General features: G+C 46.1%; 2 protein-coding genes across 4 annotated transcripts in view; one reads left to right on the top strand and one right to left on the bottom strand.

Moving 5' to 3' along the window:
- The window catches only part of LOC122941932, a 275,413-nt gene that overhangs the window by 143,290 nt on the left and 109,821 nt on the right, over positions 1-22,302 (bottom strand).
- The window catches only part of LOC122939925 (zinc finger protein 501-like), a 551,407-nt gene that overhangs the window by 525,944 nt on the left and 3,161 nt on the right, over positions 1-22,302 (top strand). Inside the window, exons 1-5 of one of the 3 annotated variants that reach the window (XM_044296148.1) lie at positions 2,344-2,348; positions 2,660-2,677; positions 4,389-4,611; positions 4,695-4,789; positions 10,625-10,727. In XM_044296148.1, coding sequence (XP_044152083.1) covers positions 4,410-4,611; positions 4,695-4,789; positions 10,625-10,727 — 400 coding nt within the window. In that variant the 5' untranslated portion in view covers positions 2,344-2,348; positions 2,660-2,677; positions 4,389-4,409. Of the gene's footprint in view, positions 1-2,343; positions 2,349-2,567; positions 2,587-2,659; positions 2,678-4,388; positions 4,612-4,694; positions 4,790-10,624; positions 10,728-22,302 lie in introns of those variants that run through there. The other 2 variants (XM_044296149.1, XM_044296147.1) reach the window with 2 other exon arrangements.

The raw sequence follows: 22,302 nt of genomic DNA, 5'->3' as shown, positions 1-22,302 counted from the left end.
GTTCCCCGATGGTTAGGCCTAAAGATCACTGACTCTTCTTGCTGAGGACAAACTAAGAAGACAGACTCTTCATGATCTATTCTTATTGAGGCTCGAATGAAGTCATGATAAGACCCTTGAGGACAAGATTTAGATCCCATGGACCTAACAGGTTGGAGATTCTTGGATCTAATTTAGCAGCTGCTTTTGCAAATCTTTTAATCCAATGATGATTTGCTAGATCTGTGTAAACAATCATGCTTAAAGGGGTTGTCCCACTTCATAAAATAGGTTTTATCTAATCTATTTACCCCCACACAACATATCTTCCTATCCATGTTATTATCCAAAAGCTACCTTTCATTCAAAAAATCATGTAAAGCGATTCCTTTGTTGTTTTCTGTATCCCATGGATACGGCCTCTTTCGTCCGGCCGCATCGCTGTGCCGCGCCTGCGCACAACAGCTGAACAAGTACTCGGGCCGCCTCTCCATTCTTACAAGTACGCGCACGCCCGCGCATGCGCAAATACAGCAGGTGGGTGCCGGAATCAAATAGCCGGCACCCGACCTCTATGGCAGGGAGCGGGACCTTAGGGGTTAACTGCCGCTGATCGCAGCCCCCTATCATAGAGGTCGAGTGCCGGCTATTTCACTCCGGCACCCACCTCCTGCATTTGTATTAACATTGGTGGCGCAGTGTGCCCCCCCCCCCCAGTATAATATACATTGAGTGCGGCCACCCCCCCAGTATAATAAACATTGAGTGAGGCCCCCCCCCCCCCAGTATAATAAACATTGAGTGCGCCCCCCCCCCAGTATAATATACATTGAGTGCGGCCCCCCCCAGTATAATATACATTGAGTGCGGCCCCCCCCCCAGTATAATATACATTGAGTGCGGCCACCCCCCCCCCCCAGTATAATAAACATTGGTGGCGCAGTGGGAAGTGCCAATGAGGGTTAAAAAAATAAATAAAAAATTAACTCACCTCCACCAATTGATCGCACAGCTGCCGATCTCCTGTTCTATCTTCAGGACCTGTGGTGACGTCACTGAGCTAATCACATGGTCCATTACCATGGTGATGGATCATATGATGTACCATGTGATGACCACAGTGATGTCACCAAAGGTCCTTTCACAGGTCCTAAAGAAAGAACAGGAGACCGGCAGCTGCGCAATCAATTGGAGGAGGTGAGTTAATTTTTTATTTATTTTTTTAACCCTCATTGGCACTTCCCACTGCGCCACCAATGTTTATTATACTGGGAGGGAGCCGCACTCAATGTATATTATACTGGGGGGGGGGGGGGGGTGGCCGCACTGAATGTATATTATACTGGGGGGGGGAGGGGCGCACTCAATGTATATTATACTGGGGGGGTTGGCCGCACTCAATGTATATTATACTGGGGGGGGGAGGGGCGCACTCAATGTATATTATACTGGGGGGGGGTGGCCGCACTGAATGTATATTATACTGGGGGGGGAGGGCCGCACTCAATGTATATTATACTGGGGGGGGTGGCCGCACTGAATGTATATTATACTGGGGGGGGGCGCACTAAATGTATATTATACTGGGGGGGGCCGCACTCAATGTTTATTATACTGGGGGGGGGGCGGGACCTCACATACGGCTCCATGTGGATGACTCATACACATGAACGAGCACGCAGGGTGAGTCATGAGGAGGCGTGGCCTTCACTCAACTGCCTGAGAACCAGGAAGTTACCAGGACATCTACTGCTGGTAAGATTAAAAAAGCGAAGTGGGACAACCCCTTTAATACAGAAAATTCAGACTTTGATGGTGCTAGATTTAAGTCTAGTCTTGATTGGAGAAATTCCAGCATCGTAAGGATGTTAGGTTCCAATTGATCTAGAACATCTTTACTGCACCAGCATACACAGGTCTTCCATACCTTGTGTCAGATTACAGATTTATATATGCATTAGCCTGTGTGCTTTGACTTCAAGCATGGTGAAACTGCCTTGAAAAATTATGCAACTCATCTTCCAATCTGTACTAAAAGAGAGAACACGACATCTACATGTTATTATCTCATCCAGTGTCCCCCTTATTATCTCCAGTTATTGCATTTTACATGGGATTTTGTAGAATTTTACATCGTCTCATCTTCTCTCCATTCAGGTTCCTACAATATATGATCCGCTAAGTGGATATCTTCTATATAAGATCCTTCTCCTGATTGACCTGGAGAGGGACAGGGACAAGATGGCGGAGAGTATAATAAATCTCACCCTAGAGATCCTCTTCTGGGTTACTGGAGAGGTGAGAGATTCTGATGATGTCACATTACATCATCTTATCTATGTTACTAACAGATAGACATGACTGGAGAGGTGAGGGACTCTGGAGATGTATGGAGTGATATTTATTACTATGTCTCTCCATAACCAGGACTACACAGTAGTGAAGAAGACCTCTAGTGAGCGCCGTCAGGCCCCTGTGTCTGAAGGATGGGGAAGAACCGTGAGCCTAATCATGGGGCCTCCACCTCACCCCCTGATACATGAGGAAATCAATAGAGAGAAGATCCTGGAACTCACCAACAAGATGATTGAGCTGCTGACTGCAGAGGTGACATTGCTGGGACATTATACAGGAACGCTATGAAGGGATCTGGGTGATGACTGTATCATTGTGTTGTCAGGTTCCTATAAGGTGTCAGGATGCAGGGCCGGCCTTAGGTGTTCAGGCGCCCTGTGCGAGCTAACCTTGTGGCGCCCCCCCCCCCCCCAAAAAAAAATAAAAACACTGCTTGTTGCTGGCATCATGGCATAGGCTGGCTGACTATCCAACCAAGTAGTTACCAGCCCTCACACCCCAAAGGCCGGTGTAATGTTATACTTCCCTAGTTCGTGAGATTTCCCTACCCTCGTCACTTCCGGTCGCACCGGACATGACGTGAGGAGGTGTGCAGCGCCGCGCAGGCGCACAACGACAGGTTAGGGAAATTTCACAGCAGAGTGCGCATGCGCCAGGAGCCTCGCCGGCGGTTAGGGTAGGGAAAAACTATGGGCCAATGCGCAGTGATCGGATGGATGTTTTCAGCTGAACACCGGCCGACACTGCGCATGCACCGGGAGCCTCACCAGCGGTTAGGGAAGGGAAAAATTACGTACGGGCCAGTGCTTTTTCCCTACCCTAAACGCTGGTGAGGCTCCCAGCGCATGCACAGTGTCGGCCGGTGTCCAGCTGAGAAAATTTGTTTCCAATGTAGTATTAATAACTAAACAATTAAATAATAAACATATTGCATTGTCTACTTACCACCAGGACAATAAGATGATCTGGACTCTGGCTGCAGTCTGGCTCTGGGGACTCCATTGTCATTCTCTCCCCCCCCCCCCCCTTCCCTTGTCACTCTCATTATCCCCCCTCTCCCTTGTCACTCATTATTCCACCCGCCCTCCCTTGTCACGCTCATTATCCCCCCCCCATCACTCTCATTATCCCCCCCCCCATCACTCTCATTATTTCCCCCCCCATCACTCTCATTATTTCCCCCCCCCCCATCACTCTCATTATTTCCCCCCCCCCCCCATCACTCTCATTATTTCCCCCCCCCCCCCATCACTCTCATTATTTCCCCCCCCCCCCATCACTCTCATTATTTCCCCCCCCCCCATCACTCTCATTATTTCCCCCCCCCCATCACTCTCATTATTTCCCCCCCCCCCCATCACTCATTATTTCCTCCCCCCCCCCATCACTCATTATTTCCTCCCCCCCCCATCACTCATTATTTCCTCCCCCCCCCATCACTCTCATTATTTCCTCCCCCCTCCCCCCTTGTCACTCTCTCTCTTCCCTCCCCCCTTGTCACTCTCTCTCTTTCTTTCCTCCCCCCTCGTCACTCTCTCTTTCTTTCCTCCCCCCTTGTCACTCTCTCTCTTTCTTTCCTCCCCCCTTGTCACTCTAGTGTACCTCTAGTGTAGCGTGGCCGAGCTCTGTTCGATCCGCGGTACAGGAGCATTTGTTTCCTGTACCCGGCCGGACTGACAGGAAGTGCACACTAAGTGAGCACTTCCTGTCAGTCCGGCCGGGTACAGGAAACAAAAGCTCCTGTACCGCGGACCTAACAGAGCTCGGCCACGCTACATTAACAGGCGCAGGCAGGATTCTTTAGAGCGGCAAGCCACTCAGGCGGCGCAGAATGAGGGGCGCCGCCAGCCGCCCCCAACTTATATAAGCAACTTTTTTTTTTACCGCAACGGGCGCCGGGCGCCCCCTGCTGAGTACAGGAGGGGGGGGGGAAACATAAGTGCCGCCTCGCCTGCCCATATTACATTGCGGGCTGTCGGCCGCCCGGCGCCCCTGTTGCTATGGCGCCCTGTGCGGCCGCACAGCCCGCACACCCCAAAGGCCGGCCCTGTCAGGATGTCACCGTCTATTTCTCCATGGAGGAGTGGGAGTATTTAGAAGGACACAAAGATCTGTACAAGGACGTCATGATGGAGGATCACCTGTCCCTCACACCACCAGTTAAGGAAGAGAGACAACCACTAGAGAGATGTCCCAGTCCTCGTCTTCCACAGGATAATGAAGTAGATGGAGATAAGGGCCTCAAGATAGAGGATCACCGGCCTCTCACATCTCCAGGTAATAGACATGACTACATACACATGTCCTCTCATTATCTGTATGTAAGGAATGAATTCAGTCACTGGATGTGTTTCCTACAGTTAAGGAAGAGAGAAGAACACCAGAGAGATGTCCCAGTCCTCTTCTTCCACAGGATGGTTCAGAAGAACATCACAATGTCCCACAGGATGATCAGGTAGATGGAGATAATGTCTTATGAAATGTTTCCTATGATCTGTAGAAGGCTGTGAAGATCTTGTGTTCAGTCTTGTTTTATCCTTATAAGATATAATGAGAAAGGTGGAGATGGCAGGATTATAGATGACCCTAGATATTACATATTACATGTTGTCTGGATCCTTTCACAATTTTCTGTTTTTGAGACTTGTAAGATGGGCTCCTATGTGGAATGTCACTGACCTTTTTCTGTTAAACAAGAGTTTAAAGGCATTTTCAGTTTTTCAATTTTCAATTGACAGGAAACAACACGTTATCAATTACTAATAGTGATTTTTTTAAAATCTAGAATGGCCCTTTTTCCTGCACTTTATCGTGGTCACATGATATTTTCTGCTGTTTTGGTTCCCATCACGTCTACATCTTAGCTATTGCTAAGCTTGTAAGGCTCTGCCTTTTAGACACATCGTCATTGACCTTACTTCTCACGGTGGTGTTCTGCTCATTCTCCTGCCCTGCAGTGTCTTACAGTGGGGGGTTTCCAGCAGGACTTCAAGCAGGCTTAGATCCAGGGCAGCCATCAGAAATTTCAGGAGGGCGCCATACATGTAAACTCTGCCCCCCCCCATTTTTTTTTTCACATTGTTTACCAATCACCATAAAGGAGATGTTCACTTGGAGATCACATTGATTGGATGCTAGGATATTTCTTTATAGCTGTTAGAATTCTATAGCAGATTAACGATGGCATTTGTTGTAACCTTTACATGCGTTTCATATCAGTACTTACTCTCTTTATCCTTTGACCACATTGGACACTCGGGTCCAATGTTCGATGATCTGAATCTGGTTCGAATCTCACAGAAACCTGTAAAGGTTATGGCAGAAAATAGTATTTTTACTTTTCCCCGGCCCCCACCGGCACTCTCAGGAGGGTGTCCCCGGGACAGGAAACAATGTAAAAGCTCAAGTTTAAAAGGCCCCCTCCCTTTACCTGCTTCAGTTGTCGTTTCCTGTCCTCGGGATCGCGTGGAAGCCGCTCCTGCGGTATCAGGAGTTCAAGTCATCTTGCACAGCCTATGCAGAGTGCAATCTGCAAAAAAAAACTGCCGTCAAAGACTAAAAAGACACTGTCCCAGATGTACGGACAAAGTGGTGACCGAAGAGTCTCCTTCCTTCCTAGAATCTATAAGAAATATGATCAAGGAAGAAGTAAAGACGGTGATAGATGCAAGACTTGCACTATGTTCCCCCCAACTATTCACCTCTCAAAGATCACAGACGTCGGAATTCTAAGTTGAACCTGACTCTGATGATGGGGAAATATGAGAGAGAACTATAAGAGCCACTATGAAAATTTAGTTACTTAAAGAGCCCCAGTCTATTTAAGATAGAATGTTCCAGGGACTGGGTGAAAAGAGAATTAAGGATTTTCTCGTTCATAACAATATAAAAATGCTAATCGCTAATGAATGGAAAGATCCTGAGAAGCAAAATGCAATCCCAAATGCCTTTAAGAGGAAATATCCTTTTGCGGATTAAGACTCAGCTTTGTGGGATAAGACTCCCAAGATAGATGCCCCTGTTGCCCACATATCAAAAAACAGTTCGCTGCCCATTGAAGATACAGGCCTTTCAAAAGACCCTATGGACAAAAAATTTGAGGGTCTTCTCAAACGGGCATGGGAAACAAACATGGCTATGTTAAGGCCGAGTCTAGCAGCAACCTGAACCTCCAGATCATTGTCAGTCTGGTTAACCCAGTTAGAGGAACACCTGGCAGCCGGCACCCCCAGAGAGGAGATTTTGGCCTCCATTCCTATTCTGAAACAGGCCTCGGCAGATCTGGTAAAGCTCGGCAGATCTGGTAAAGCTCTCAGCTAGATCCTCTGCCCTTTCAAATGCCACGCGGAGAGCCATATGGCTCAGGTCTTGGTATGGGGACGCCAGTTCTAAGAGTCGTCTATGCTCCATCCTGTGGGAAGGGGATAAGCTTTTTGGCTCTGTCCTGGATGATATCCTGGATAAGGCATCAGAAGAAAAAGGGTTTCCCGTCAGAGACTGTCCTTTCGTAACCAAAGGAGAGCCAGATCTGACCAGAAGAGGAAAGAGAGCTTGGGATAGTGGCAGCCCTCTAGAGGGAAGGGAAGAGGATTCCTATTCACCCAAGAAACCTCTGCAAAACCCTCACAATGTCACCAGGTCTCAGGTAGGAGGCAGACTAACAAGATTTTTTACCTCTTCCTGGGAAATTGGCACTATAAGAGAAGGCTACAAGCTCGAGTTCAGTGCACCTCCTCCAAATTATTTCATGCTCAACAAACCATTACTTCAGAAGTAAAAACAGCAGGCTCTAGAATCCGAGATATGCTCTCTCCTACAAAAACAGGTCTTGATCCCGGTTCCAAGAGATCAGGCGGGAATGGGGTTTTATTCTCCCATCTTTCTCATCTAAAAAACAAACAAATACTTCAGATTAATGATAAACCTAAAAAAGTTGAATAAAAGCATCTTACAAGAAATTCAAAATGGAAATGATAAATTCGACAGTACATCTCGTGACCTGCGATTGCTACGTGGTAACTATGGATGGACGCATACTACCATGTTCCCATATACAGACAGTATCAAAAATATCTCAGGATTGCGTTTTTTTTGAAGGGTAGAAAATATCACTTCCAGTTTCAGGCCCTTCCGTTCGGCTTGTCGTCAGCCCCCAGGGTCTTTTCAAAAATTATGGCAGAAGTAACAAGCTCTTTTCATCTCCAAGAAATACTAATCGTTCCATATTTGGATGACTTTCTGGTGGCAGCTCCGTCCCTCCAAGATCTCCAAGCTCATTTACGGGTTGTGAAAGAAAAATTACTGGAACTAGGCTGGTTAATAAACAAAGAGAAGTCGGACCTAGTTCCCAGTCAACAAAAGGTATTTTTGGGAGTCATGCTAGATTCCCCCAATCTTATGTCCTTCTTCCCGCAAGAAAAGCAAACCTCTTTCTCTCTCTCTCTCTCTCTCTCTCTCTCTTTCTCTCAAAAGGTGGAGTCCAGAATATTGTCCATCAGAGATATCATGATGCTGTTAGGCCATTTAGCTTCCGCAATCCCTGCAGTCAGGTGGGCCCAACACCATACAAGAATACTACAGATGTTCCTCCTAAAGTCCTGGGATAGAAAGCAGGAGACTTTAGACAAAAGAATAAAAATCCCTTTAAGTGTAAAACAGTCTCTCCTTTGGTGGAGAATAAAGAAAAATCTTTAAAGAGATGTGTTCTGGCGACATACAAATCTAATAGTCATTACAACTGACGCCAGCGGTCGAGGTTAGGGGGGGGGGCACACCCAAGATCAAGTAGTACAGGGTGTTTGGAGTCAAAAGATGGCAGAAACATCTTCAAATCTAAAAGAACTCATGGCGGTATACAAAGTACTACTTTCTTTACAGTCAACTTTAAGATTTCAACATGTAAAAATTCGGTTCGACAACGCCACTACCGTGGCTTATTTAAATCACCGAGCAGGTACAAAAAGCAAGGCACTGCAAGATCTTCCAAGAATAATTTTTTGCTGGTCCGAAAAGAACATAAAGACCCTGACAGCAGTTCATCTAAGAGGCAAGGAAAACACAGTAGTAGACTATCTCAGCAGGAAAAGTATGAAAGAAGGATCAAAAAAACAGACGGGTTGAGAAATTCGGTTTTCTCTCCGTTTGGGATCAGCCTCTGATAATAGACGCTCTGTCTTCTTCATGGCCAAAGGGTCTTCTTTATGCTTTCCTGCCTTTCTGTCTAATTTTGAGGGTATTGATGAAGGAAATGGAGGAAAAGGTGCAATTGATACTGATCGCCCCCTTCTAGCGTAAGATGGTGTATAATAACCTACCTGGAGGACTCCAAAGAGTTCTGGAGCTCAGATCGCCTTCTTTTCGAATATCAAGGTCAGCATAAAGGATCAACAGCAAGCAAGAGTACCATCACACGGTGGATCAGAAATACCATTGAATTCTATTATTTTCACAAAGACTTGACTCCCCCTATCGGGATTAAATCTCACTCCACCAGGGCGGTGTCGGCCTCATAGGCAGAAAATGCGTCTATCACAAAACAGTATTTGGTATCCATGTAATCATAATAAGCTGTTCGATATAGTGAACAGATTATTGATAGTGTTTGGTAGATGGCACAATGCTTTCATTTTCATTACACTAATACTATTTATTTAGTATGATGCCTCTAAAGGAAATAGATTTTTAAACACAGAAAATTCAACCCTTTCAACAGAGCAGTAGTGTAATGGTAACTCTTCTGCCTGACATACAGAAAGTTCTGGAGTACAAATCCTGATGAAGACCTTTTAAATAATTTCTTTAGTAAAAGTCTACGGGGGTTATTAACCTACAGAAATACGTCTAAATTAGGCTTATATCTGGCGCAGATTGCGGTGCAAAGGTTCTTTGTGCCACAGTCTGCGACTTTTCCCCGCTCACACCAGGTCTACGAAAGTGGGCATGGCAGGGAAAGGGGACGGGCAGCAGGCCCGTCTTATTCATCATTTTCTTTGACTGTTTTAGATTTAGAAGCGGTGGTGTATCTGCTGAAGTTATGTAGTGGTCGGCATCTCTACATAAGTTTGGCCGATCCACCACCGCCACAGGGCCTTATTAGGGCTGGTGTCTAAAATGTCTTAATAAATGACCCCCTATGTGCTTTAAAAGGGCTCCTTTCCCAACCCATCTCTAAAATAGCTTCATTAGCATGTATGGCATTGAATAAAATACTAATGAGCATTAGCTGTATCAGTTGCTGTTCCTGCTTGGATCTGTGATGTTCCAGCTGGGAGGGTAAGGAGAGGCAGAGACCTCATGCTACAGACACTTCCTGCGAGTCTTGTGTTGGGATGTTAACACAGGCTACGGGACACAGATCAGTTATACTGGAGGAGTCAATATGCACTCAGAACGTCATCATCTGACTTATCTAATGCAGTAAGGTTAAATGCTGGTGTTATGTATTTATTTTTTGTGTAACTGGAAAACCCTTTTAAATGGTCCTTGACCAGGGCCGGGTACTATGCAATAATCCAGTTGAGTTGCTCCCACATTGACTGTCAGCTTTCGTCTTTCCTGCAGTTGAGCTACTGATCTGTAAGAGGCTATTCCCTGCCACCACCTGCCAATCTAGGTGCTTCATACATTGTTGCATCAGAGTAAGAATACCGATATGTGCCTCTGAATGTCACTACCTTTCACAGATTGCTCAATGTGCAGCATGTTGTACTGTTCTCAGCGTATAGTCCCAAGCTTTGCAATGGGAAACGCAGTTCTAGTCCAAGTCCTTTAAAGATTAGGGGTATCATCTCTCTAAGGAACCAGTCAACTTGTAACATTAGCAGTAATAACAGCACCTCATGGAATCGGCACATACTGCTACTGACACCAAGTCCTGCTTTTTTATCACTTCACCTGCCTCCTTTTAACCAGCGTTCTGGTGCAAACCTTTGTGCCACAATGTTCACCACCACATCAGGCTCTGTGTGAACTTTCAACAACTCTTCCTGTGATGCTGGCAGGGTATAGTGTATAGTGACTTGCCAGCCCTGTAAAAAGACCAACAGATCAACAAAAAATGTAGAGCATCCTAAGACCACACTGACAACAATGCACACCATATAATGTAAGGAAGGAATATGCAGGCTAACCCTGGTTGGTTTTATGCAGCAGACCTGCAGATATTTGGGTCAGATAACTCCTGCTGTCCAGTCATTTGGTTTGTATACTAATTACAGATTTATTTTAGTCATATAAAACATTCTACACAACTTTTCCAACCGTCTGATGACTTCTACAGTTTGTTTCTCAGGTTCTGAATCCGGGTGAAGAGCTGAACATTATATATGTTACAGAGACATATGTGAGGGGTGATGAGCAGAGTATAGAGGACTTTCCTACATGTAAATACCCAGGTGAGTAGTAATGGGCAGTGGGTGTAGAACCACTGGGTTAACTAACCACTTTCACGTTAGGATATTGTCCTGGACGTCCCCTAGTATTCACTCTTTGACCTCTGTACGGGGATGTGGACTTTGCTGCAGTGAAACAAGTGGGCTGCTACCTCCTGGAATAGTCCCCGTGTTTTTGGCAGTTGACCCACAGGAGCAGAGACATCGGTGCGAAGCACTGAGGAGTCAGGCAAAGCTCATAGTCGGTGAACAGGCCAAGGTCAGAGCAGTCAGAGTCCGTGTAAATCTAGTAAACTAATCTGAGGTCGGGGCAGGCTGCAGATAACAGAGTAGGTTTACAGGCAGAGGTTCATACATTTGCTGACAGTCTAAATAGCACACCTTCACTGGTCTAACTAGGAATCTAAAGCTCAGGCACCTTTGACCTGGGGAATGCGCCTAAAATACACACTACCCACAGCCAATGGCTGGATAGTAATCGGGATGTGCCCGCTGGACCTTTAAAAAGCGCAGGCTGTGGCTGGCAGAAGACAGATGGGACATTGGTGGCATGGACTACTGATGGTGAGTAGCAGGGGTTTATGGATCCCATCTTCTGGCAGTGGATGAAGGCAGTGATTAACATGGTGCCGGTGCCCACCCCGAGGAACAGGACAGAGGCCACCATAGTGGCAGTAATTACTAAATAAAGCATAGAAGAGTCACAGATTTTTATAATCAATAGGTTTTTTATTGAGAAATTTCCTCAAGAACAAGCATAATCGATCCTCACACGCAGGTGAGATAGCTCACATGTAAGCATAGATTATAACAAGACTCCCAGGCACGGGAATCAACACAAATAGACAGCACAGACGGTTAGAACCATCAAGTGTGTAGTACATAACAAGCAAGCAACAGTTCCTCAGATGTACCAGTGGGGGGGGGGGGGAACAGAACGTATGAGCTACTATGCACACAGGTATTGTGATCAGGAGGGAGGCATGAATGATGATGCCTTCCATACCCGCCAGGTTTTCTCATATTTCACCGTGTTACAGTTGCTATTCAAGGTTGCAAAGGCCATTATTTGCTCATAAAGGCAAGTTTTGTTAACCCTTTGGATTACTTCCTCTATCTTAGGGGGGAGAACAGATTTCCATCTAGAGGTGATGGCTAATTTGGCAGATAGGAAGATATGACAAGCTAAGCCTCTATATGCGATGGGCACCTCTGTGATACCAATCAATAATAATGCTAAGGAGGGGGAGGGGGGGTCCAGGGAATACCTTGAGACAGTGATTCTGGAGATTAGAGAGAAAACGTCTTTCCAAAATGACTGAATCACTGGGCAGGTCCACAATATGTGGTATAACGTGCCCTTACTACCACAGCTCCTCCAGCACAGGGGAGAGACAGACGAATATATCAGATGTAGCCTTTCAGGGGTGAAGTACCATCTCAAGGAGGTCTTCACAAAAGATTCGTACTGGGTCACACAAGTGATATTGCTCGAGACGTATTTAAAAGCCGCTTGCCATTGTATAGGTGTGAACTTAGTCTCCAAATCCCGTTCCCAGGAAGTGAGAGGTGCACTCATAGTAAAAGTGTCTTTACCACTAAGCTGAGAATATAAAGGGCGAAGGATTTTTTGTTTCGGATTAGGTAGAGACCATAGTTCCAGGATCCGCATATTTGCCATTGACAGAGAAGGGTTATCTGCTAGAAAATGTCTAATTCTGAGAAATTTGTAAAACTCTACGTTGGGAACCTGGAAGGCAGTGTGAAGACTTTCAAAGGAAGAAAGTCCAGCATTCTGGAACAGCTGCAGGGTCTCAGTTATGCCATATTTATACCAGGCACTCACCCCTAAATCCGGGACAAGGTAATCTAATACCCCTAGTGGAAGAGGGCTGGAGACAGGATGGGACCCTTTGGATGTGAGGATGTGATACCGGATCCAGCTGTCTACCGCAGTGGAAGCAAGAAAGCTCAGGTCGGGTTTTTTGAAGGAGCCATTCAAGGAGGCTATCAACAAAGCTTTCAGGTCTCCTCTTGGGACTTCCGTGGAATCAATATGAACCCACTGTTTAGAGAAATCTGATTTCCACCAGCTCTCAAGTTGGGCAATTTGTGTCGCTAAATAATAGTCATGTATATTGGGAAGGCTAATACCGCCCAATTGTTTCCTAATCTGAAGGATTTTAGATGCTATTCTAGGTTTCCTGCCATGCCAGAGGAAGTTATTTAGCAGCTTATTGCATTGGGAAAAATAGGACAAAGGAAGTTTTATAGGGAGGACCCGAAATAGATAGAGAAATTTGGGTAAGGCAAACATTTGGAAGGTAGCTAACCTGCCTAGCCAGGAGATTTCAAATTTATCATAGTGCTCAAGGTCTTTCTTGAGACTAGCTAAGAGAGGAGGGTAGTTGGCTGAATACAAACCCTGAGGTGAGGAGGTGAGATGGATGCCCAGATATTGAATTTGGGTTGGTTGCCAATCCAAGTCGTGCTTCTCTTTCAGGGACGCCACTGTTCGGGGGTCTAAGTTAAGGGGTAGGGCCTGGGATTTCGTGGTGTTTAGTTTATAATATGATAATTGACCAAAATATGAGATCATATCTAAGGCTGCGGGTAGGGAAGAGGCAGGGTCGGTAAGCGTGAGTATCACATCATCTGCATATAGACTCAGTGTATGATTGCGATCAGCGATCTTGACGCCCGACACTCCCTTTTCCAAACGTAAGGCCTGGGCAAGGGGTTCTATAGACAAAATGAACATGAGAGGGGAAAAGGGGCACCCTTGCCTAGTCCCATTGGAGATACTAAATGGATTGGAGAGGGACCCATTTACCCACACCCTAGCTGAAGGGTCTTTATACAAGGCTCGGATCGAGGTGAGTATAGGGCCAGCTATGCCCATTTTGGCCAACACTGCAAAAGAGAAGGACCAACAAATGCGGTCAAACGCTTTTTCAGCGTCCAGCGTTACAAACAGAGCAGGAGTCTTTTTTTTGTGTAAGTGAGCAAGGATATTTAGGACTCTCCTAGAGTTCTCCTGAATTTGGCGGCCTTTGACGAATCCGACCTGATCAGAATGGACTAGAAAAGGGATAATGGGGGCAAATCTAGACGACAGGATTCTGGCAAATATTTTAATATCTGTGTTTAGGAGGGATATGGGGCGAAAGTTTTTTGGGTCATCAGTTGGTTTATTGGGTTTGGGAATGGTCACTATTAACGCTTCAAGCATTTCTTTAGGGAAGGATCCTGTATCTCTGGCTGATTGAAAGGATTGTAGCATATATTTAGAGAGTTGGTTGAAGAACACCTTATAGTAGGAGTTAGATAAACCATCTGGGCCTGGGGCTTTATGTGAAGGCAGTTTCCTAACAATGGCTTGAAGTTCTTCAACAGTCAGAGGGGCATTGAGGGCATCTAACTGGGCAGAGGTTAGTTTTGTAAGGCCCAATTTATCAAGGAAATCCTCTATGAGTTCCGCCCGCGGGGGCGTGACCAGACTATGGGGAGACAAGTTATAAAGGGAAGCGTAAAAATCTCCAAAAGCGTCCGCTATTTCCGTTGGGGATATTAATTTCTTCCCTGAGGAGGGATCTAAGAGATAAGGGATCTTGGACTTAGCAGCTCTCTGTTTCAACCGGTTAGCCAATAGGCGTCCAGCTTTATTATCCTGGGAATAGAAGGTAGCCTGGGTCCTTTTCAAGCGTAACTCGTGCCTGTAAAGGAGACAGGCAGATAGCTGAGTTCTGAGTGATTTTAAAGTTTCTGAGTGAGTAGGAGAGATAGAGGATTTGTTTAGTGCTTCTGCAGATTTAATCTCCTTCAATATCTTATCTATCTTCTCCCTACGTTCTCTCTGCAGTCTACTACCAATCTTAATAAAAACGCCTCTGATGTACGCCTTATGGGCGCACCACAAGGTGGAAGGGTTAGAAACAGAGCCATCGTTCAAGTTGAAGAACTCAGTCAATGCAGAGTCAAGTTCTTTGGAGAAAACAGGGTGGTTAATTACATAGGTATTATTCCGCCAGGGGGAGTAGGGTTTGGATAAGTGGGATTCTTTAAGCGTTATAGTAACCGGGGCGTGGTCTGACCATGTGATCGAGCGGATGGATGATGAGATCACATTAGCGATCACTGATCTTCCCGTCAAAAACATGTCTATTCTAGAGTATGATTGGCCAGCTGCTGAGAAAAAGGAGTAGTCCCTTTCAGATCCATGCTGGAGTCTCCAGACATCATACAGATCCTCTTGTAGAAAAAGGGACTGTATACCTTTAGGGGTGTCTCTGGAGATGGTCGTGGAATCAACCTCTGGGTCTAAAATGGAGTTAAAATCTCCTCCCCAGATCACATGGCCAGACCGCAACCGCCGGACCTTTGAAGCAAGGCGGCGGAGGAAGGAAACTTGATGTCTATTAGGTGCATATACAAAAACTAACGTGTACTCCACGTTATTGATGGAGCATACCAAGACAATAAATCTACCGTTAGGGTCCAGAACCGAGGATTTCAAGGAGAAGGCCACAGAATTACTTATGGCCACCATAACGCCCCTCTGTTTCCTAACATAGTGAGACTGAAAAATATGCGAGAATTTAGGATGATGAATCCTGTGGCCATCTGATTTTAGCAGGTGGGTTTCGGTGGCACAGAAAATGTCACATTTCAATTCTTTTATTTCCCTCCATAACATAGACCTCTTGAAAGGGCTATTTAACCCTTTAACATTCAGAGCAGCAATATTGAGAACCATGGTGAGGGAGGGAACGAGAGACTATCACATTTGAACTCACATGTAGGTAGGACAAGTAAGACTGGTCTCAATATACAAGATCTCAGCTCTGGACCCGACGGTATTTCGATCACTGGCACTCGAGGAGGATGCAAAGAGAAACAGTTAAAATAACAAGGACATGGGATGGGGAAAGAAAACATGAAAAAGGATAAAACAAAAGTTCTGAACAAACACCTGAAACTCATCAGGCACTATGGTGAGGGCTTGAGGGCGGTTTTTCAACCGGATCAGCCGCACCGAGCCCAAACACTGAAAAACAGCTTTATCTGGAGTTGGAAGGGCACCATTCAGCGATGTGGCCTGCGCCTGGATGATGCGGTCTGCCAGTCCGTTGGAATTGTTTTAAGACCTCTTGATTGGAGATCGGGAGGGTCCGGTATGGTAATGTTCCAGTCCGCTAGGATTTTCCGTCCCAGGTCCAGAGAATGTACCGCATGCAGAGTTCCTTGATGCTGAATCAAAACCTTGGTAGGAAAGCCCCAACGGTAAGGTATGTTATGGTCCCGTAGAGCGGCAGTGAAGGGGGCCAGGGCTCTCCTTTGCTGAAGAGTAGGTGCAGATAAATCTGCAAAGATTTTAACCCCTTCATAAGGGGCTGGTAGAGATCCTTTCTTCCTCGCGGCGTTCATGAGGAGCTCTTTAACCTGGAAGAAGTGGACCCGAGCCAGGGTATCTCTAGGAACAGAGTCTGGCAGGTGTTTCGGTCGGGCCACTCTGTGAGCTCTGTCTAATGTAAGGTCTTTGTCTCCCAGGTTCGGCAGCAGGAATTTCATTAGGCCTAATATGTAGGTCTCCAGCTCCTTTGGTGGTATGTCTTCTGGGATACCTCTCAATTTGATATTATTGCGGCGGGACCTATCCTCCAGGTCCACCACCTTATTTTTAAGTCTCTCCACTTCAGCGGAGAGTTCCTCATGTGCATCTACTAGGTGATTATGTGATGCCGCGAAGTCCCCCATCTTGGATTCCACATGCGTTAGACGCTTATCAGCTTCTGCTATGGAGGCCTGCAGGGGCGTCAGCAGGGCCGCAAGTTCGCAATGCATGGAGCGGCTAAAGACAACTAACATGTCTTTTATCATGCTGCCGGTGGCTACATCATCAGTCGTAGGGTAGTCTAATAGGGACGGGGCATCCCGTTCACTCACCCCCGCTGTCGGTATCGATTCCCCATGGAGCCGCGGCTTCTGCTTCGGTGGGCTCTGGCAAGGTGAGCCGTCCCTCTCTTTGGGACTGGAGACGCTGTGCCGGGCAGAGGAGCCCATCTCCGGTGGAGTCAGGGAGGACTCGGTCATAGGAGGTAGGTGCCTCGGAGAGGGTTTAGAGGCAGTCGGACTCCTTTGCTGTGGTGGAGTGACCGCCGGTGAAGCAGGGTCCGCAGAGCCTGACGATCGCGTTGAGGCCGGCGAGCCCGCGCCATCTTGGTCCCTTAGTTTTTCAACAAAGAAGTCCAGCTTCCCTTGATTCTTTATCGATTTCTTGCCTCTCGTCATCATGGGAGCCAGGAGGGAGGCTATTGCTGTAGGGTCAGCGATCAAAAACAAGTGCCAGTCCGTTGTAGCTATGTAGTCGATGGTTAGGGCTCGGGAGCTCAGAGCTCAGGCAGCCATTTCTCTCGGCCGGCAAACCACGCCCCCAAGAGTCACAGATTTTATTCATTCGCTGCATACAACGATTCATGTAGAATTTGTTAAGCTCCGTGTACTGTCAATTTTTAGATTAATGAGGATTGCTTAAAGAGTTCATGCCCTGAACCACTTCTGGCTAACAGAGATCTGGAAATGTGGGAAAATACACTGCTCAAAAAAGGGAACACAAAAATAACACATCCTAGATCTGAATTAATTAAATATTCTTCTGAAATACTTTGTTCTTTACATAGTTGAATGTGCTGACAACAAAATCACACAAAAATAAAAAAAATGGAAATTAAATTTTTCAACCCATGGAGGTCTGGATTTGGAAAAACACACTACAGGCTGATCCAACTTTGATGTGAACATGCTTTCATCTGTGAAGAGCACAGGGCGCCAGTGGCGAATTTGCCAATCTTGGTGTTCTCTGGCAAATGCCAAACGTCCTGCACGGTGTTGGTGTCACCACCAGATCTTTGAGAAGTTCTGTTAGACGTTCTTCAGTACCTTCTGCATGATCTTCTTTTGTTTTGCTTTCGTTTTGACATCTCTCCTCCCTCTCCCAGCTGTCATCTATTAGCAGTGATTGCCTCCCTATATATCTCCTCCCCATACTGCCTTACCTTGCAGTTTATACAACTTCCTGGAGTGTGCTGATGCTAGAAGCTGTTACTGCTTCATCCACAAGATAAGTCTGTTTCTTTATTTCTGTTTTCCTGTGGGCTTGATCCTAGGTGACCCTTATCCGCTTCCTCTGATCCCGGACCTGTTTAACCAGATTGTTGGGGCTAAAGTTTTTTCCAAGTTGGATTTAAGAGGGGCATACAACCTGGTCAGGGTCAGAGAAGGAGACAAATGGAAGACGGCCTTCAATACCCCTGAGGGCCATTTTGAGAATTTGGTTATGCCTTTTGGTTTGATGAATGCTCCAGCCGTCTTTCAGCATTTTGTGAGCATCATTTTTTATCATTTAATGGGGAGATTTGTACTAGTGTATCTAGATGACATTTAGATTTTTTTCTCCTGATTTCAAAACTCATAAGGACCACCTACGTCAGGTCTTGCTCATCCTGCGGGAGAATAAATTATATGCGAAACTGGAAAAATGTGTGTTTGCGGTTCCAGAAATTCAATTTCTGGGGTTTCTTCTCTCCGCTTCTGGTTTTCGCATGGACCCCGAGAAGGTCCGCACTGTGCTCGAGTGGGAGCTTCCTGAGAATCAGAAGGCGCTGATGCGTTTTTTGGGCTTTGCCAATTATTACAGGAAGTTTATTTTGAATTATTCCTCTATTGTTAAACCACTCACTGATATGACCAGAAAGGGGGTAGATTTTTCTTCTTGGTCAGTAGAGGCGCGTAAGGCTTTTTCTAATATCAAGGAGAGTTTTGCTTCCGCTCCCATCTTGGTGCAACCTGATATTTCTTTACCCTTCATAGTTGAGGTTGATGCTTCTGAGGTGGGTGTGGGGGCAGTCTTGTCTCAGGGTTCCTCTCCTGCAAAATGGCGACCGTGTGCCTTTTTCTCGAAAAAACTCTCCTCCGCAGAGAGAAATTACGATGTGGGAGATCGGGAATTGTTGGCCATCAAGTTGGCTTTTGAGGAATGGCGCCACTGGCTAGAGGGAGCCAGACACCCTATTACCGTATTTACTGACCATAAAAATCTGGCCTACTTGGAGTCAGCCAAGCGTCTGAACCCGAGACAGGCCAGATGGTCTTTGTTCTTTTCAAGGTTTAATTTTGTTGTCACGTTCCGCCCTGGGGTTAAGAATGTGAAGGCGGATGCCCTGTCACGTTGTTTTCCGGGAGTGGGGAACTTTGAAGACCCGGGTCCCATTTTGGCTGAAGGGGTGGTTGTGTCTGCTCTTTATCCTGAATTGGAGGCAGAGGTTCAGGCAGCCCAGGCAGAGGCTCCTGATCTTTGTCCTCCTGGGAGGTTGTTTGTGCCTCTCACTTTACGACACAAGGTTTTTAAGGAGCACCACGATACTGTCCTTGCTGGGCACCCGGGGGGTAGAGCCACAGTGGATCTCATTGCTCGGAGATTCTGGTGGCCGGCTCTTCGTAAGTCGGTTGAGGGTTTTGGGGCAGCCTGCGAGACCTGCGCTTGTGCCAAAGTCCCTCATTCGCGGCCATCGGGTCCTCTCCTTCCGTTACCCATTCCTTCCCGTCCTTGGACACATGATAGGGGCACGCAGTTTGTTTCCAGATTCTGGAAGGCCTTCTGTTCTCGCTTGGGGGTTCGGTTGTCATTCTCTTCTGCTTTCCACCCGCAGTCGAATGGCCAGACAGAGCGCGTCAATCAGAATCTGGAGACATATCTGCGTTGTTTTGTGGCGGAGATTGGTGGATTGGTGTTCTTTTCTCTCCCTTGTTGTTTGCTTTAAATAACCGTCGTCAGGAGTCCTTTGATAGGTCACCATTTTTTGGTGCATATGGGTTTCATCCGCAGTTTGGGACATTCTCTTGAGAGGGGGCTTCTGGTTTACCTGATGAGGAGAGATTCTCCTCGTCTTTGTCATCTATTTGGCAAAAGATTCAGGATAATCTAAAGAGCATGAGTGAGAGATATAAGCGTGTGGTGGATAAGAGACGTGTGCCTGGTCCGGACCTGAATGTTGTTGATCTGGTATGGTTGTCTACTAAGAATATAAAATTGAAGGTTCCCTCCTGGAAGTTGGGTCCTAAGTTTATTGGGCCTTACAAAATCTTGTCCGTCATCAATCCCTTTGCCTACCGTCTTGATCTTCCTCAGACTTGTAAGATCCATAATGTTTTTCACAAGTCCCTATTAAAACCTTATGTCCAACCCACTGTACCCTCCTCTTTGCCTCCTCCTCCGATTGTGGTTGATGGTAATCTTGAATTTCAGGTCTCTAGGATTGTGGACTCTCGTATTGTCCGCGGTTCTCTTCAGTACCTCGTTCATTGGGAGGGTTATGGTCCTGAGGAGAGGATGTGGGTTCCAGTGGCGGACATTAAGGCCACTCATCTTCTCAGGGCATTCCATAGGTCCCATCCTGAGAAGGTGGGCTCTGAGTGTCCGGAGTCCACTCGTAGAGGGAGAGGTACTGTCACCACCAGATCTTTGAGAAGTTCTGTTAGACGTTCTTCAGTACCTTCTGCATGATCTTCTTTTATTTTGCTTTCGTTTTGACATCTCTCCTCCCTCTCCCAGCTGTCATCTATTAGCAGTGATTTCATCCCCATATATCTCCTCCCCATACTGCCTTACCTTGCAGTTTATACAACTTCCTGGACTGTGCTGATGCTAGAAGCTGTTACTGCTGCATCCACAAGATAAGTCTGTTTCTTTATTTCTGTTTTCCTGTGGGCTTGATCCTAGGTGACCCTGACTCCCTCCGTATTAAGTGTAGGGAGCCGGTGGTCGTGTCCCCTCACTGTCCCCTCATACAGTCGAGGAACGAGGGTATGCAATTTTCTACCACTGAGATTTTTGCATAGGCTGAGCAGTAAGGGAGAGAGCTAGGGCTGTTACAGGGCTTCCCCTTTTGTTCCTTAGTTTTAGATCAAGTCAGTCGGATCTTCATTTGTGTCTTCTAGTTTTCTGTAACACCATCCGTGACAGTTGGGCTGTAAGTACAACCCCCACCTGTGGACGTCGGGCCCTCATATCACCCTCATGGAGTCTGTTTCTGACCGTTTGAGCAGACACATGCACATTTGTGGCCTGCTGGAGGTCATTTTGCAGGGCTCTGGCAGTGCTCCTCCTGTTCCTCCTTGCACAAAGGCGGCGGTAGCGGTCCTGATGCTGGGTTGTTGCCCTCCTACGGCCTCCTCCACGTCTCCTGATGTACTGGCCTGTCTCTTGGTAGCGCCTCCATGCTCTGGACACTACGCTGACAGACACAGCAAACCTTCTTGCCACAGCTCGCATTGATGTGCCATCCTGGATAAGCTGCACTACCTGAGCCACTTGTGTGGGTTCTAGACTCCATCTCATGCTACCACTAGAGTGAAAGCACCGCCAGCATTCAAAAGTGACCAAAACATCAGCCAGGAAGCATAGGAACTGAGAAGTGGTCTGTGGTCACCACCTGCAGAACCACTCCTTTATTGGGGGTGTCTTGCTAATTGCCTATAATTTCCACCTGTTGTCTATCCCATTTGCACAACAGCATGTGAAATTGATTGTCACTCAGTGTTGCTTCCTAAGTGGACAAATTGATTTCACAGAAGTGTGATTGACTTGGAGTTACATTGTGTTGTTTAAGTGTTCCCTTAATTTTTTTGAGCAGTGTATATTCTATATCTTTAGAAATTAAAATTCGGCTCCTCTACATAACTGTGGTGGACTCTCCATGAGCTGTAGGGGATATAAAGGCCAGTGTCTAAAATGCTGGTCTTAATAAATTACCCCCTTAATGTTTGGCTAGGTCAATTACACCCCACAAAATTGTTTTTCTCTTGTTTTCCAATATATGACATGGTAAATTATATGGTAAATAAAATAAATTAAATAAATATATGACTTATCCAAAAAAAAAAAAAAAACAACTCATACATATATCTAAATTGAAAAGTAAGAAGACGGGGAAGAAAAAACTAAAGTTAAAAAATAAAATATTTTTTTTATGGCACCAAAAGGTAAAGGGAGAGTAGATTATGTATCAGCTCATAGCTTCAGCTACAAATGAAATAATTGGAAATGTAAAAAAATGCATGATCTTGATGCATGATTACACTTGCTCCAAAGCCATGACCATAATGATCTTCCCCTCTAACATGCTCAGTGCTAAATTCCACAGACGATCACTTAATGACAAGTCCCTTATTATTTTCCAGAGTGTTTTGCTATAGATTGGTGGAGATAGGCACTCTGATGATGAACCTATGAAGATCCTGGCTTTAACTCAAAAGTAGAAAACAGAACAGCCTGGTTGCTTAACATCATGATCTACTGCTCTTTTGCTACACAGCGGGTGTGGACCCACTGTTGTCGCTTGAACAATTGTGGCATGGGGCTACTCCCAAAAGCTATGTTGACCCCCTTGTAGTCACCCTCTAACCCCTATACAGAGATTAGGCCCCTACCTTTATGAGTAGTCTCTGTTCAGAAAGACACAAGTGCAGAACATCGAGGGATTAGGCAAAACTGTCCAGTACATGCAATCCAGTAAACAGT

Source organism: Bufo gargarizans, chromosome 6, assembly GCF_014858855.1.
Source record: "Bufo gargarizans isolate SCDJY-AF-19 chromosome 6, ASM1485885v1, whole genome shotgun sequence".
Taxonomy (NCBI): domain Eukaryota; kingdom Metazoa; phylum Chordata; class Amphibia; order Anura; family Bufonidae; genus Bufo; species Bufo gargarizans.
Note: the sequence above shows the minus strand (reverse complement) of the source record. Positions and strands in the feature narration are given on the sequence as shown.